Here is a 16,842-nt window from a genome sequence, read left to right as displayed (position 1 = left end):
GTAGAAGGATTGTAAAGGAAACGGTTCTTAGTTAACACCGTCTGCAGGGGGAAAGGTTTAACTGAGACACATAACAGATAGTGAGCCGGGCCGGTGTGTGTAATGCTGACTGTACCTGCTGCTGAACCGCCATTGAATTCATCATTTATTTGCATTTAGCGTTGCTTTCTGCATTTTACTCAATATAAAACGTGTTTTGTGTGTCTTGAACGGATTAATTGGATTTACTTTATTTCTTCTGGGCAAAATTGTTTTTTGGTTTTCGTAAGTTTCATTTTTTGTCGAACCCTTTGAGGAACGGATTAGTGACGGAAACTGAGGTTCCCCTGGAAATTCTACAAGAGTACAGCAAAAGTCACAAATAAGAAATGTGCTGACCTACTCTCACGGTACACCATGCACAAAAGAATACCGGCTCAACAGCGGTGGGTGCAGAGGTTAAATGACCATACTGTATTTCTATTTTCACCTTCATGTCACCATCATGGGGCTTTGGAAACTGCAGGCTGGATAACCAGGCAGCTGTGATGTGAATTACAACAGTGTTTTTGTGAGGTGTGTACAGTATGTGCATATATGTGTATGTGTGTGTGTGTGGGCCATTTTTGTCATGTGTGGTTGTGACACATACCACGTTGCAGTGCTGAGCCGCCTCATTACCCGTGAGTCAAATTGTCCTAATCGCTGATGGATGTCCTGATTTGTTGCGGCACAAGGTACGTGTCTTTGTGTGGAGGTGTGAAAGCATGTAAGCCTGCCCGGTGAAAAAACATTTCACAGTTAAAGGACGACTCACGTTGATGCCACACAGGCAGCTGATTGTTATACAAAGTTTTACAGTGATAGTGTTTGTACTCTTGTGCATGATGAGCTTTGACAACAGTGACAAATAAATGATGTTCCCTTTTCGAGTTATGAGTGAGACTCATCTCCTCGACAGATTGAGAAGTATTACACACACTCATAACATGCCAAGTATTTTAACTTGTTTGTTTCCAAAAGAAGTGTTAACTCTCGAGCGGGGAACCAGTTGCCATCCAAGACAGACCTGGACCCATAGTCAATAAATTATTTACCGTAATTTCCAGTGTATAAGCCACTACTTTTTTTCATGCTTTGAACACTGCGGCTTGTACAGCGATGCCGCATATTTATGGCTAGACCTACACTTCCCATAATGCTTAGAGTGCAACTTCACGAAGTAGTGAAGTGGACGCTAATATCACGCTTTGAAGTCTTATGCAGCAAACGCGTTTTGATCTGACAAATCTTAAGTAAGTTGGATCGAGTGTAGAATTACTACAGCTTCTGTTCGGACTGCTCAGACCGCAAAACGTCACTATTGTAACAGTTGTAACATTTAGCGTAGGTTGATTGGTCATACATGGAAAGTGGGGCGCATGGGTTACTTTCACATCACGAAGGAATTATGATGCTGTTCACTTGTGAAGAAGAGGACGACTTTGGTGGTTTTAGTTCCCAAGAGGAGGATGAGGACGATGATGAATGACTTTTCTGGAAGGCTACTGTTTAATTAGCCGTATTACAAAAGAAAAAAAGCATGTATTTAATCAAAACGATTAAAACGATTAACGATTAAAAAATTAAACGATCGTTCTGTGTTTATTGAATTAGTACAAATCTTTTTTTCTCTTGAAATTTAGTGATTGTGGCTAAGATACCGGTGCACTCTATAGTCCGGAAATTACGCAAAGCATTTTAAGTTTGACAAGCGGTTTGATTGTGACTGGCACATTTTTTTTTGGACTATTCAGTGCTGGTTGATCCGCTAAAGAGATCCACTGAACAACTGCATGCAAGTTAAGCCATTAAGGTGATGCTACTCAGTCAATATAGACATGAGTGATAGATAAGGATAAAGAGGACAGCAAGACGTGTGAAAGTTACCGGCAAAGAAGAGAGATGTCCCTCCCCCCTGCCCGCTTGCTATTCCTGCCCTCCCTCGCCCTGGCCACCTCATCTGGGTCCGGACTCGAACCGCGGTCCTCCAGTTAGCGATCTCTATTGTGATCCCTAGAGTTAACACTTCGGAGGACCGGACCTTTGAATTACAGCTGCTCTAAAAAAGTAAACATGCGAACAAACAAATCCTAAAACCCATCTATGCCTTGTGAGCCAAAAGTCTTTAGCACATGCGTCAGATTCAAGGCCGCCATGTCATTTTATGTGTCAATAATGCACTTTTTTGTATGTGTCAATAATGCACTTAAATGTATTTGTTCTTTCATTTTGACAGAATAATTGTAAACTTTAATTTCATCTGATCACGCAGCAATATATTACAAGCATTTTTTTGTTATCAAAAACAACACTTTTACAGCAATGCGTACCGCACCGTAAGCATCATGCAGCTACGATTTGCACCATCCGAGCCGTTCATAATCGGTGAGTGTGTCAACTACACGTGATTGGCTGAGAGGTTTAACCGTCCCTCTTAGCAGCGCACATCTGCCGCCATCATTCGCCGTAATGGCGCCATCCCAACAGGCCACTCTGCACTGTGCTGAGCCATTCTGAATTGATTTAGTGCATTAATTAGGGCCCTGTTACGAGGTGTCACAGACAATATTTTACAATTTGATAAGCAAAAGACGCGCCATGGGATCATCTTGATGACTTGCGAGGCTTTGATCGCAGCGTGCTTTAATGGCCATACCTTTTAATTTAATGGTAATCACTTTCCACCCACTGCGGACGGAAGCTGCAAGACTTTCATTTCACCTTTGAGACCTCCCCCGTACGCCGCGTCTGCTTCCATCAGACTGACGAAGAGGCAGACATGACAACGTACAACGGAATGCTTGAACAGGACGAGATAAAACACGTGATTTGAGTGTATACTGAATGTCCATTGTTTCTGTATCTGCCTTTCTAGTTACTACTCCAATTTGTTCAGCTGTCGAAACACGGAAAAAGGAAATAAAAATGATCTGTTACCTTAAAACAATGTCAGCCGTGCAGGTTAATGTTTTCAATAAAGTTTCACCATTCTTTAAAACAAGTTAACCACTGTTGATATTAAGACCTTTACCATTAAAACAGTCACCAAGAAAACACTCTGCTTACTTTACGTCCAGGGTGTCCAAACCTTTTCCTCTCAAAGGGACAAGGGGGCCATTTTGATAGCGTTCACTTTCTAAAAAGGCTAAAACCAATCCAGTGTAGATATGCTGAGAAGTTATATACACGCAACAAAAATATAAATGCAACACCGCAAGGCATGCTGGGAGGCCCACGCAGTCGCGCACACTGCCAAAGGAATCGATCCGTTCCAGAAGGTCCGACTCAATCCAAAACGGACTTTAACCAAAGCAAATCTTCCCATAAAAAAATAATGTAAATACAATTAATCCATTCAAGACACCCAAAAATATTATCACAAAACAATACAACAATACGTATAGTTTTACATGCACAAAATGATGCAAAAATAATGAAAAATGACAAATGAATGGATAACTGAACATTTGACATCACTTTTACCTAGTTTTGTTGGAAACCTCCCCCACAAAACCATCAATTAACAAAAGAAACACATTATTCTGCTGCAACCACAATTTGCAAAAATGTAAAAAATATACCAAACTAAATAACATTCTAGAACCAACAAACATGTATTTTAAAAATAAGAAAACGCCGGGTTGATAGACTGTTACGTGGGAACCAGAGTAGATGTGTATGCACCGCAGCCAATGACGGAGCCGCTCCATCATATTTACATACCTCTGAAATTACGACGGTTTTCTAAAATTGTAAAATTGTCCCGGTACGGTCCATCGCCTTTCCCTTTTGTGTCTAAAATGGCAGCCGCGGCCCACTATGCATTGCGCAATCACGTGCAAGTATCGACCTAAGATGCGTGATCCAAGATGGCGGTGTAAACAAACCGGACGATATTTTGGACACTAAACAAGTGAGCAAACGGCAAAATTGTATTCATTTTCACGTATATTAAGCATTTGTTTTGATACACTCGTAGTCCGTGGGGTGCGGTTAGATTGTGTGTTCCACATGTCTTACTTGCACTGTGCGTGAGGTAGGTGTTGGGGTTGTTCAGCGAATAATGTGAGCTAGATCGATAGCTAGATAGCTAGAAAGAAACAGAAGTGTAGAAAACACGCATTTCTATAGTGGAGTTCGTGACCTCCAAAGTGCCTTTGCGGTAGGACAGTTTAGCACGGTAGCTCGAGATCGACATAATGGCCACCCGTTCTGTGCAGTAATTCCTCACCACGTCGCACTTTGAATTTCGTGGCTTCACTTTTTGAAAATATATTAATCTATAAATCACCCTGTTTATAGCCTATTTTTAAGGAAAAAATGGCTAAATTAACTAAAATACAAACATAACGTATTCAGGAGACACATTCAATGACGTTGTGATGATATGTAGTGTTCTGCACTGGTCACTAGGTGTCAGTGGTGTTACTGAAATGTTCGGTGACACACAAGCACCAGACCTCAGCGCCAGAACAACAGGCTTCTATTGCGCGTTTGAATTTTCTCACGACAGGCACAGTAATCCCGAATACAGTCAAGCTAAAACTCAACTCTGACATCACTTCCTGTCCGACCCCCACTCAGCTCCCCGAGCATCGGACCATTATTTACAGCAACACACACAAGCATAAGTTTTAAATGTCTTATTTCCTCTTATTGTGTCTACTACATTGGGTAATACAAGTGTAAAGGTGTGTTATTTCATGTCTCGAAAGCTCTTTTAATGTTAGAGAAACACATTTACGAGGTCGTAAACAGGTTTTCTATGTTGTAACTACAAAAATATTCGAGTTATAAATAAGTAATCCTGCTTCGCGGAAATTCACTTATCACGGTCGGGTCTGGAATTAGTTAACCACTATTAACGAGAAATTACTGTCGTCTTCTTCTTCCCTTGTCATGTTTTTTTCTTAGCATCCCACGCTGACAATGGTCCTTTTCTTTGGAATAATAGAAGAATAAAAATAGACACATGAGGGATTGTTTAGCCTTGTCAGGGATCTTGTCCGATGCCAAGGACCGTGTAGTTCATTACATTTTTCTCTTGTTCAATTCTCCCAGCTGCTGGAAAACTGGAACATGTCAGGAGTAATAAACAATACACTGCATATACTGGATGTGTTTAGCTAGTACCCCACAATCACGCAGTGTTCAGATGCACCAGTACACGAGAACAACGCTAGGTCTAGTCTAAGCAGGGTGCTAATTTTCCCACCAATGAGAGCTATAATTATGCCAGCTGGTTTGGTTTCTGCCAATAGTCCCAACCTTTTCTAAGCCTCTCAGCAGGTTCAGAGGCTAATGAAAGTGTATGATTTGCACGGCAAGCACACCCCTCTTCAACTGCGGCTCGCTATTACGACATCATTATACGGTGAAGAGGCCCCGTGACAGCCATTGGGTTGCACGGCGCACAAAGAAATGAATCTCGAGAGGTGGACTGGGGATGGAGGAGGATGAGAAGCTCTTGACCCGCTGGCTGGCCTTGTCCTTACCGTATGTCAATCACTCATTGTTTATCCTTCCACTGAGAGGTACAGGTCCACTTTTTTTTACCGAGGCTGTCTGGGAAAAGTTCATGCAAATATTTGCAGGATTCTCCTCACTCAGAGGTAGATGGAGAGCAGGGAGATGAGATGTCTACCTCGCCTCTCACCCTAGATCAGCTGGGATAGACAGCAGCATCCTTGTGACACTGAAATGATTTGACAGATGAGAGGAACCACACTTACTCTCAACAGAAAACACTCGGGTGAGGAAAGAGAAAAGGAAGAAGGGTTGAACAACTGCGAACTACTATATGAAAAGTGTATTTATTTGCAGAAGTGTGAGGACTTGTCACACTTCTCCTTTTCTGGCCCGCCTCCGACAAGAAGCACATGGACATGAGCATCATCTGTCTCTCTGTCTCACTCTCAGCCGGTGTTTCCCACAGATAAGTGAGTGAAAAGTGTGGCTGTCTGCTTGTGACAGTCCACGCACTTCAGTGCTCGTGTCATTCATCTTTCTTGACTACTACTTATGTGCACGGGCATCCCGACACGGGTGTAGATATATGAACATATCCAGTCATAACGCTCTCAGAGGCGGCCTTGGCATCCTGCCCTGTGGTTTGTATCTCTGGCCGCCAGATTGATTCAACTTTAATGAAGAGCCCATCGGCGTAGGTGACAACATTAGCTGATCGCGGGCCACTCTGAGCCACTTGGCGCAGATCCCTGAATCACTTCCGGGAAAATGGGTCTTTGTGAGTGACAATGGCCAGGGTGATGTCCGGTGGGTGCTTGGTCAGCGACTGCATTCACATGGTATGCTCACTTTCTTAATCCTTAATATGACTGGCAATTTATGTGAGGCGGTGGAAAATCAGTGAAGAAACATGAAGAATTTTAACCTCCATGAATCTGTTCCAAAAAGTCAGACGAAAACCAAAAGCTGCAAAAACCGAATTACTTTTTCCCATAAGAAATCACGTACATCCTCGCAAAACACATTTTGAAGACGGATTCACAGCCGAGTTTGAAGCGGCTGGGACGACAAGAGCACCTCCGTGTTCAAGTCCATGGTTCTCGCACGGAAAATGGGTGGAGTGCCATGGAGTAGTTGAAGTACCTCGGGATGTTGTTCACGAGTGAGGGAAGGATGGAACGCGGGACTGACAGGCGGATTGGTGCGGCGTTTGCAGTGATGCCGACAGTGCATCAGTTCGTTAGCTAGCTGAGCAAAGCAAAGCTCTCAATTTACCGATCCTTCGACATTCTTACCCTCACCAATGGTCATGAGCTTTGGGTAGTGACCGAAAAGACAAGATCGCGGGTTACAAGCGGCCAAAATGAGTTTTCTCTGTAGGGTGGCTGGGCTCTCTTTTGGATATAGGGTGAGAGGCACTGTCATCCAGGAGAAACACTGAGTAGAACCGCTGCTCCTCCGTACTGAGAGGTCAGAATGCCTCTTGGATGCCTCCCTGGAGAGGTGTTTGGGGCACGTCCCACTGGTAGAAGAAGAGGAACAGGAAGACCTCGGGGAAGTCCCAGGCACTTGCAACTTTTTTTTGCAGCCGTCCTAAATAATAATAATAATAATAATCATAATCATAATAATCATAAAAACTGCACAGATTCCGCTAACATGCGGTGCACTTGAATGTGTCATCTCATCATTGCACGGCACAGATACCAGATCTGCTGTGTGCATTCTATGAACAAATAAACCATCCACACACACACACACACACACACACACAATAAAGATGATTAAAGGATTCTGGCCGGAATCGATCTATACTGTCCCAAATCTAAAATAACCACTTTCCATTCGTCATAGAGACTGAATCATCAAGGTGTGGATGCTTTCTTTGGGCACTCGACTGGTTTGTTAGGTGCAGTGTTTGGCCGTATGATAACCGAGATATATTCGTGGCGCTAATAATCGTCGTCGACAGAATCCTACAAAAACCATTGCGCACAAAAACCGAGGTTTGACTGTTAGAGTAATATGAAGTACAGTATACAGTAAATTATCGTATTCATGCTGTTAATTTTGAGTGACATTTTTCTGTTTTAAATGGCCTCTAAAGATAATTGAAAACATTTATAAAATATCCATTCATCCATTTTCTATGCCGCTTGTCCTCACCAGGGTCGAGAGTGTGCTGGAGCCTATCCCAGCTGACTTCGGGCGAGAGGCAGGGTCATTTATAAAATATGTAAAGTATAATTATTACTTAAATAAATGGTGATTACAACACATTTTCATGTTCAAGAATGCATATTCACTACAGTGTAACTGCTTCTCCGCTGTCCTTCGCTTGTTTATCTGTACCTTGTAAAGCGTCTCAGGCTGAAATCAGTCAATCAAATGACTACAACCTTTAAAGAAAAAGCACTGATGTAAGCTGTATGTTTTACTGCTTCAAGATGACCTACTGAGCTAAGCCCTGCCCCGATAAGATTTATGTATTATCTCACACCGACGGGGAAATACAATCAATCTGCAGACGGAGTCTGTGAAAAAGTCAGAGAACCGCTTTGAACCCGAAGTCGTCCCTGAGCGTTCACATCTATCCAGCTGTCAGCATCTGTCCCGGGCCTCACGCTCACACGCTCCGTCGCTACTTTCTAGTGAAACCACTCGCTTGCACAAAACACACCCACTAGCCGAAGATTGTAATTGTAGCGCAGCAGCTGCTTTTTCCTGCAGTAAAAATGACATCACAGTAACTCTTCTTCCTCCACACACCAGTTCCCCCCTAAGAGTTTATATGCTGAATGTGCACAGAACAGAAACAAACAAACAGAAGACAGCTTCCTTTTCTGGAAAACATTGTGTGCAGAATGGTGACACATGTGGTTTGCTAATTAGTTACAATTAAAAGTGAATCTTTCAGGACTGGACTGGACTGCTGTGGTTGATTTCCGAGTGTGCGGTTGCCTCAAACATGGCCCTTGCTTCCCCGCTCTGTGCAGGGGTGAGTTGCAGAGGTGGCTGGTGTTTGACAATTGGCTGGGTGGTGATGGAAAGGTATGCCTTCGGTGCGTTGGGTTTCCACCTTCCCCGTGCCCCCAGGTAGACCCACGTACTCTTGGCGTTCCTGGTGTACTTCCTTTGGTCTGTATCTTCTGGAATGTGTTAGAATAGCTTTGAGAATGACTTTGTCGTTGGTGTTAGGAATGGAATATTTTATTATAACATGTACAGTATGTGCTTATCTGCAGCGGAGAAATAACACATTCACAAGATCTTTCACTTGGAACAAACGATCCCTGTTCTTACACACACACACACACACACACACACACACACACACACACAGTTTCATTGTAAGTCACCATTTCTTTCTCCTGGCTGCAAGCATCAGTGTCACTTTGAGAAGAATGCTTGAAACTTGCTAGACCTCGGCTGGTGGGCTCACCGTTCTCTCCGGCGCTGGCATTGCAATTGCTTGTTTCTACTCCTTTTAATATTAAATTCTAAACCTTACTTGAGACTCTGAGCATTATTTCACAGCTGGTAGAATGAAAGAATATGGGTGGCGCAGGTCCGAACACTGGTTACTGGCCAATGAAATCTAACCGTAGATTTATCACCACCGTTATCTAAGCGTCAACATAAAATGGGTTCTTTCCAAATTACCAAATTATCACATTGTCAAAAAAATACATGAAGTAAAATGAGACTGTTTTACAGACTTTGGCATTACAATCAGGGTGGGATTTTCTGCTGTTCTCCTGCGACAAATAGTTTCCATAGTAACCACCTAAACTCCAGAGACCTGACCTCCCTCACATCCACTTAAGAATCCCCAGATGCCTAATTGTTTCCCTAATGATGCTCAGCCTAATGGGACTGTTTATGGTGTTCATTTTATTGCGCTGGCCCAGTAATTAGACCGCACGCACTTCATTAAACAGCAGGGAGTGGATAGTGCACACATTGCTCTGTCCGTGGTGCTAAGCCTTGTGAATCACACATCATGTCTCTGTCAGTGGTGCTGAAACACATTCAAAATGACCTGTGGGCTGCGTGTGCCTTCTACGCCGCAATGGGGATTTGTTTAAAGAAACCATTTCACATCAAATGTTAATTATAGAACCATCATAAACATTTACACCAGCAATGCTATTAGTATTTGTGGTCAAGCAATCAAACTTTACTGGTACACAAACAAGGGTATGCGCTTCCAGGGGACCATCAATCTTCCTCTCGAACCTTTCCGTTTTAAAAGGGATAAGCCCAATCAAATCTTAATTCCATTTCATATTTCATTGTTGCTTATTGCCATCACAACCATTATCGTAATCTAACTCTATTTATTTACATATTGTGTCTAAAACAAAGACAAGCACGGCATCAAATCAAACGAACAAAATGAACACAGGCTTGGTAAAAGAGTGGATGTTTTTGACTCACGCATTAGCATGAACAGTGTACTTTCTGGTGGCTACTGTCTCACCAATGTAACCTTACTGACACCTAGAGACCAGTGAAGAATACTACCCCACTGCTGCTGTTTGTGGTGAAGGAAAGACTCACGATGCACTTCAATCGCTTTATTCACAAGCAGAGAACACATGCAGTGGACGTTCACACAGGAGCTGCTGTTGGCCACTCTCTACACTGCTGACCTGCTGTGAGCACTCAGCTAACAATCAACTCCATCCAGGTAACGACACACACGCCACTTCCCAGGCCCCGCTTCTTAAAGGCGCACACACAAGTCACATATACTGTATTACACTTCATATCACGTCTTTTGATTGCCTTGTATTTGTATTTTCGTTCATTTAATGAATATAGGCCATGGATATGTACATTTAGCTTAAAAATGCACATTTTTGGATGAATAACAGACCACATTCAACCACAAAACAGATATCATTCATTAATCAATTAATTTTTGAAAACCGCGATAGAGTGAGGGAGCGATTTTCGACTGTAATCCGAAATGACAAAACACAACGAACAATCATGAGCACGGAAGTGATGAAACCATATTTTAAGTTGCTGCGGTCATCATTTCAGCTTCATTGCTGTCTCCCCGTTATCTTGACTAGTAGTTAGCATCCCCAGTGAGGAAGCTTGAAAGCTTCAATTCATTTTCGCTGGCGGTGGTGACTCCATTGTGACGTCAGAGTAAAATGGATGTCTTTGTTTTTAATTTTTTGCCCTTGTTTCCAAATTTCATATGCATTACACAAAATTTGATGTAAAACAACTCGATGTACAAAAGTATTATTAATAATCATCCCAACAACATACAGTTTGCCTAAGCCGCTGTCCAGTCTTGCGGTTAGCTGGTTCAAGACCTGACAGTGATAAGTGAATTTCCGCAAAGTAGGATTCCTTATATATAAATACAAGATTTTCATTGAAAAACTGTTTACAACCTTCTAAATATGATTTTTCAACATAATTAGAGCGGTCTAGACATGAAATAACACCCCTGTAATCACCTTTACACCCATATTACCCAATATAGTAGACATAATAAGAGAAAATACTTCATATAAGACATAAATAAGACATATTATAGAAGCTGTATGAGATGAGATGCTTTTATCCCATCAGAGTTCAGTCCAAGCAGTCCAAGTAGAAGCTGTACTACTCCTACACTTGATCTAACCTACTTAAGATTTGTCAGAAGAACACGATCCCTGCATAAGACTTGAAAACGTGTGATATTGTGGAAATGCACTTTCTGTTTCGGCACTCTAAGCATCATGGGCAGCATAATTCTTTTAGCCTAAATTAGCTGCTTCATTGCTTAAGCCGCAGGGTTCAAAGAGTGTGAAAAAATTAGCGGCTTATAGTGATCGATGACGCATTTTTTGACTGATACAACTTATACTCTGGAACAACTCCTGAAAACATACAACGTACAGGGCATCCCAAAAAAACTGTATACACCCTTTAGCAGCTGATAACACATTTGTTTGTTGTTTCTTTGCAGATGAAACCCATCGAAATGAATGATGGCAGCAGCACCAGATACCAAAAGAATTTGGTGATGTGTGCCATTCTATTGCTTCTCGTTGTCAGCACAGTCTGGACGTCAATTTTAGAACAGGCGGTGACAAAAAAATAAAATGATGTTTGTAAATTCTATTACATTTTGAAAATTGAAGTAATTATAATAAAATACCTGGTTTACAATTACCATATTTTCCGGACTATAAGTCACACTTTTTTTCATGGTTTGGCTGGTTCCTGCGACTTATACTCCAGAGCAACTTATATATGTGTTTTTTTCACACTGACAGTGTATTTGTCATGTTGTTACACTTCCATGCCCCTAGATGGCACTGATGTGTTAGGCATCTGTGGACTATGTCAGTTGCGCTGTCGCTATGCTAGAGACAAGATGTTGTCGCACTCTCTGAAATAAAGCCGCCCAAACAAGATATAAGTCGCCGGTATCTGCTACTCCTATACAGAAGGATGACGTCACCGGCCCACCACCGCCTCGCCGCCGTCACATGATCAGAAGTGAGCTTTGACGACAAGCCAACATAATATCGGAATATTTCGACGGACACGACTCACCTCCGTCAACATTCACCTGATATTTTGTTGTCTTATACTCCATAGTGAAGTCATTCCATTTTTTGTAAGCGTAAGACGACGGACTTACGCACATCCGTTCATTCTTCTTCTATGGTTTGGAGCGTCACGTGGTTCCGTCCGCGTGCCAGTTCACAGCGCCACACGTAGGCGTAGAAAGATGGAAAATCATATTCTGCAGATTGCAAGCTGCAAGTCGTGAAAAATGTGCAGCCGAAAATGCTAATCGAGCAGCAGAAAGAACGTTTGGAGTGAACGAGAAGCTTGCGAGAGACTGGCGAAAAGCGGAGGATACTAAAAGCTAGATGGCCACAGCTGGAGGGACAAGTGGGTGCTTGAACAACGTGCTGCCGGGAGAGGCTTGCCAACAGTTCACTTACGTCCCCACACCCAGGTAGGTGCCAGTTTTGCGTCAGCTGTGGGAGCAGTGGATGGCGGATGGAAAACGCAGCTTCACGGCAACCGGGAGGATGCGCCATGCAACTTTCCTGGAAGTCATTGGATGGATCGAAAAAGCATGGGCTTAAGTGTGACAACCAAAACCATACTGTCAAGATTCAGAAAGGCCGAAGTAATACCTGGCACTGATGCTTTAAAGTGCGTATACATTTTTTTTGGGGACACCCTGTACATCCATAGTATAAACAGTAAAAGCAGAAAAAATACCCATCAAAACATTTTCCCATTTTTGCCAGTGATCAACAGGCTTATTCAGGAGGTGTGTTACCATGAAAGAGCGTGTGCGTGCTTGTGTGGAAGAGTTTACGTGGCTGCACACCTTTACTGTGATTTACAAAACGTGAAGCTTGCGTTGAGGTGTTAATACGGACAGTCTGATTATTTTTGGCCTGTGCTCACCTCGGAACCTGCACTCATGAATCAAGAGATGGTTCCGTACCTTGAGGAAGGAGAGATTGCGGTTGCGGTCAATGCTGGTTATCTCCAGGTTTCCCATGACGACTTCACAATTCTCATACAGCTTCTTCAGGGTGCGGTACTGCTGGTCCAGGTCCGAGAGGGTGCTCAACTTGTTCTCTGTACCAGGACAAACTGGAGACAAGAACATGCAAATATTAACTCATTCAATCCCAGACATTTTTCAAAAGACAACCCCTTCAGTCGCGGCCATTTTAGACAATTTTTGACTGATCTTTCAAGGCACACAGAATATTGTGTTCTGTGGTTATATAAACATGGAACCTACCGAAAGAAAGTTTGTGTCTACTTCTTTCTGTTGTTTAGTAATCAGCAGTAGAACATAGGTAAGTTTCAGGGAAATATCAGTTCCCAACTAAACAAAACATACAAACATTTCAAACATAACTTTTACTTTGACACAAATATTTTTGTGCTTTTGTGACAGCTCAAATATCTAAACAACAATACAAACATAAACAACACAAAAAAGGCTTGTTTTACATCAAAATACTTTATTTACAAATACAAATATAACACTATTTACAATTTTCACATTTGGAACTGAACTATGTGTGTGTGCGAGTGTTAAAATGTCCTTACAATGCATAACCTTCTGCACACTACAGTCCTCCGCGCTCTCCCACTTCCTCCTTCCTGTCATGTGTGTTTCTTCCGTCCACATAATCTCTGCTGAGCTCTTATTGAATGCACCTCTGCCACCTAGTGGCCGTTTTATGGCTTAAAATTGCTCTGAAGCCAAATGCATTAGTGGGGAGTTATGTCTTCACCTCCTTTATCCTCTTGCACGTAAAAGACGTGTAAATACGTCGTTGGCGTTGGGGTTTATAAAAACGTATAAATACGTCTTTGGTATTGAATTAAGTTAAGTACAATAAAACTGTTCTTTGTAGCCTTGAGTGCTACTTTGCTGCTTTTGCTGCCATACTTTGAACACAAGACATCCTTAAAAAGTAAACAGAAATTGGGGGAAACAGAGTTGGCTGGACTGTTGCATAGCTGAACTCGCTGCAATCTTGAACAACATCCAGAGCTCATAAAATCCCATATTGCGCTATAGATTGTTTGCACCGCAAAGATTAGTGTGCCGCCCTTTCTTCGCTTTGTGAGCCTCCATATTGCTGTGGGCACTCGGGGTGTCGGCCGGAATGGCGGCGAGGGGACCTGAGCTACGGTGATAAATGAGATTTGCTGACAACACGCGCTGATGAGTTATTAGGGGGAATGATTTGAGAGCGGCTACAAAGAAAGTCTGAGCGAGGATATAAAATGTGTCCGATCGATGAACGCGTATATGTGCAGGGATGTGTAATAATCTGTTATTGGAACTCGCTTGTGTGTGTGTGTGTGTTTTCACCAGGGGATGAACGATCTAAAGACAGGTGAAAAGTGAGGGGGAAACAACCGTCAAAAGCCAATATGTCCGGTACAGTGACCGTATTACTGCAGACGCTGCACCAATCCGCTTGTCGACCTCACGCTCCAGCCTCCCCTCACTCGTGAACAAGACCCCGAGATACTTGAAGTCCTCCACCTGGGGCAGGACCTCATTCCCAACCCGGAGGGAGCAATCCACCCTTTTCCGACTGAGAACCATGGCCTCAAATTTGGCGGTGCTGAGTCTCATCCCAGAAGCTTCACACTGCAAACCTCCCCAGTAAAGACTGCACTGTTCTATTTGCGCAGCAATGGTATTGTGGGAGAGCGGCAGACACTTCCACCGCTTGCAAGACATTGATGGATCAACCTGGGCCCAGCATGACTAGGCATGGGCCCGGCAGAGGACATAGAGTTGAGAATCCGGGTTGAATTGAGGAGGAAATTTAAGAAAATGACATTTTAGACAGGGCCATTGCGTTTATATGAGCCAAGAGTTGAAACCTGTCCCGCCGCGTGGCTAATGGCTTTCCTGTTGCAACACAATTCTACATGTTATCCGTCATTATAATCTTTCATTTGTTTTATATTCTTAAATGTGTCTGCATTGAATGCGCTTATGAAGTTAGTACAGCGCAAACAATCATCTCGCTTCTGCAGAGTCATCAGACTGATTTTCATAAATGTTCCCGGGACCTTGCTGCTGTGTAAACACAAAACACAGTAGGTCATCGGAATCTATGAGTTCCAGGAATTACAATTACCAAGAAGTAAAAGTTCCAACATCAACATGAATTATGACTTCACAAATTCTGGATGGATGGACAGCAGGATCGAATCCTGCCAGGGTCTGGAAAAGACTGGCCTGACAGAGAGCACAGCGGCACCCATCATGGCAGAACAAGAATAGAGGCTACAGTGGATGTACAAGACTGATAGAGGCCAGGGTCTCCCACATTAGAGAGAATCCCAGAATTAGGTCACTAAATCATAAGCATTGAACTTGAACCCAGAATCCTGATGGACGACACCTCCAGACCTGTTTGGGAGCCGACGGAGCCAAGATCTTGCTTTCACATCCAGACTGATAAAGTTTTGACGGCCAATCAAGGAGGAGCTTGACAAACAACACAAGAAGGAAGTTGTGATCAATGTCGTGATCTCAAGTGACAACAACATCAAGAGGAAGGAAGACGATGCAGCTTGAAGAATACCAACCACTGAAATAGGAGATAGAGAAAATGACGTGGTGCCAGTGGTAATTGGAGCGCTTGGGGCGCTGGGGCCTTGACCCCTAAACTGAGTGACACCAGTCGATTCCTGGAAGGGTTACAATACTTTACAGAACCCTCAGGCTCCCAGGCCTCTGGGAGTGAACCTAACTTGGAGGAAAATAAGAGCAAGTGGGGGATTTCCTGTGCGTGTGTTTTGTTTAATCATGTAAATGAGCTCTTTGAGCCTCTTTTGAATGCAACTTGATTAATAGCGGGTTGGAGGACCTGCACTCGCTCCTCCAGATTTCACTTTTCTTCAGCACACCTCGATTTGCTTGATCAGTCTACTACCAACAAGTCCATCATCAAGTCTTTTGTGAGCTATGTTTTTCGACAGCTATGATTTAAAATGCAATCACTACATTATTTGTTACAATTCAAAAGCAACCATATCTCAAAAGTCTGACACCCTCGTTATCGAATGAACCCTGTTTTATTAGATCAACTCTAAATGAAACTAGATTAAACCCGGTTTCACCTGGTGTACATTTCTATATTCCATCTGCGAGCTTAAATATATCAAAACTGCTCAATCTCTATACAAACCACATCTGTAAAGTAACGAAAAACCTAAAGCTAGTTTTATTTGCAGAAGATACAACCGCATTCTGTTCTGGAGGTAGCACACAAGAGCTAATTAAAATAAATCACAGATGATTTCAAGAATGCTAAGAAGATGGTTTGATAAAAACAGACAATCCCCGGAAGTAAACCTTAGTAAACCAAAATAATGCAATTTGGAAATAGCAGAAAGGATACGCATGCGCACTGCCCGACGACGTGGACATTAACATGTGAACACAATTCATTTTTCAGGGTCATAATAGATGATCATATGAACTGGAAATCTCTCATTAAAAATATACAACATAAAGGGGCAAGAAATACCTCAATACTGAATAAAGCTACATTTGTTATCATTCAAAAAACACTCCATACGCTCTATTGTTCACTGATATTGAAATATCTAACTGTTGTGTGGAGATATGGGCTAATTACTATAAAAGCACACTTGGCTCACTAACCACGCTACAAGGAGGCCCAGGAGATATCATGTCTCTCAACTGGCCTGGGAATGACTCGGGACCTGCAGGGAGAATTTGGAGATGAAATAACCAGGGAGAGGGAAGTCTGGCCTTACCTACTTAGGCTGCTGCCCCCGCGACCCGACCTT

General features: G+C 42.8%; 1 protein-coding gene across 5 annotated transcripts in view; it reads right to left on the bottom strand.

Annotated features, from left to right (window-relative positions):
• LOC129180454 (receptor tyrosine-protein kinase erbB-4-like) overlaps positions 1-16,842 on the bottom strand; it is a 239,326-nt gene that overhangs the window by 120,967 nt on the left and 101,517 nt on the right. For all 5 annotated transcript variants that reach the window (XM_054774983.1, XM_054774977.1, XM_054774951.1 and 2 more), the window contains exon 2: positions 12,980-13,131. In XM_054774983.1, coding sequence (XP_054630958.1) covers positions 12,980-13,131 — 152 coding nt within the window. The remainder of the gene's footprint in view (positions 1-12,979; positions 13,132-16,842) is intronic.

Source organism: Dunckerocampus dactyliophorus, chromosome 1 (genome assembly GCF_027744805.1).
Source record: "Dunckerocampus dactyliophorus isolate RoL2022-P2 chromosome 1, RoL_Ddac_1.1, whole genome shotgun sequence".
NCBI classification, from domain to species: domain Eukaryota; kingdom Metazoa; phylum Chordata; class Actinopteri; order Syngnathiformes; family Syngnathidae; genus Dunckerocampus; species Dunckerocampus dactyliophorus.
Note: the sequence above shows the minus strand (reverse complement) of the source record. Positions and strands in the feature narration are given on the sequence as shown.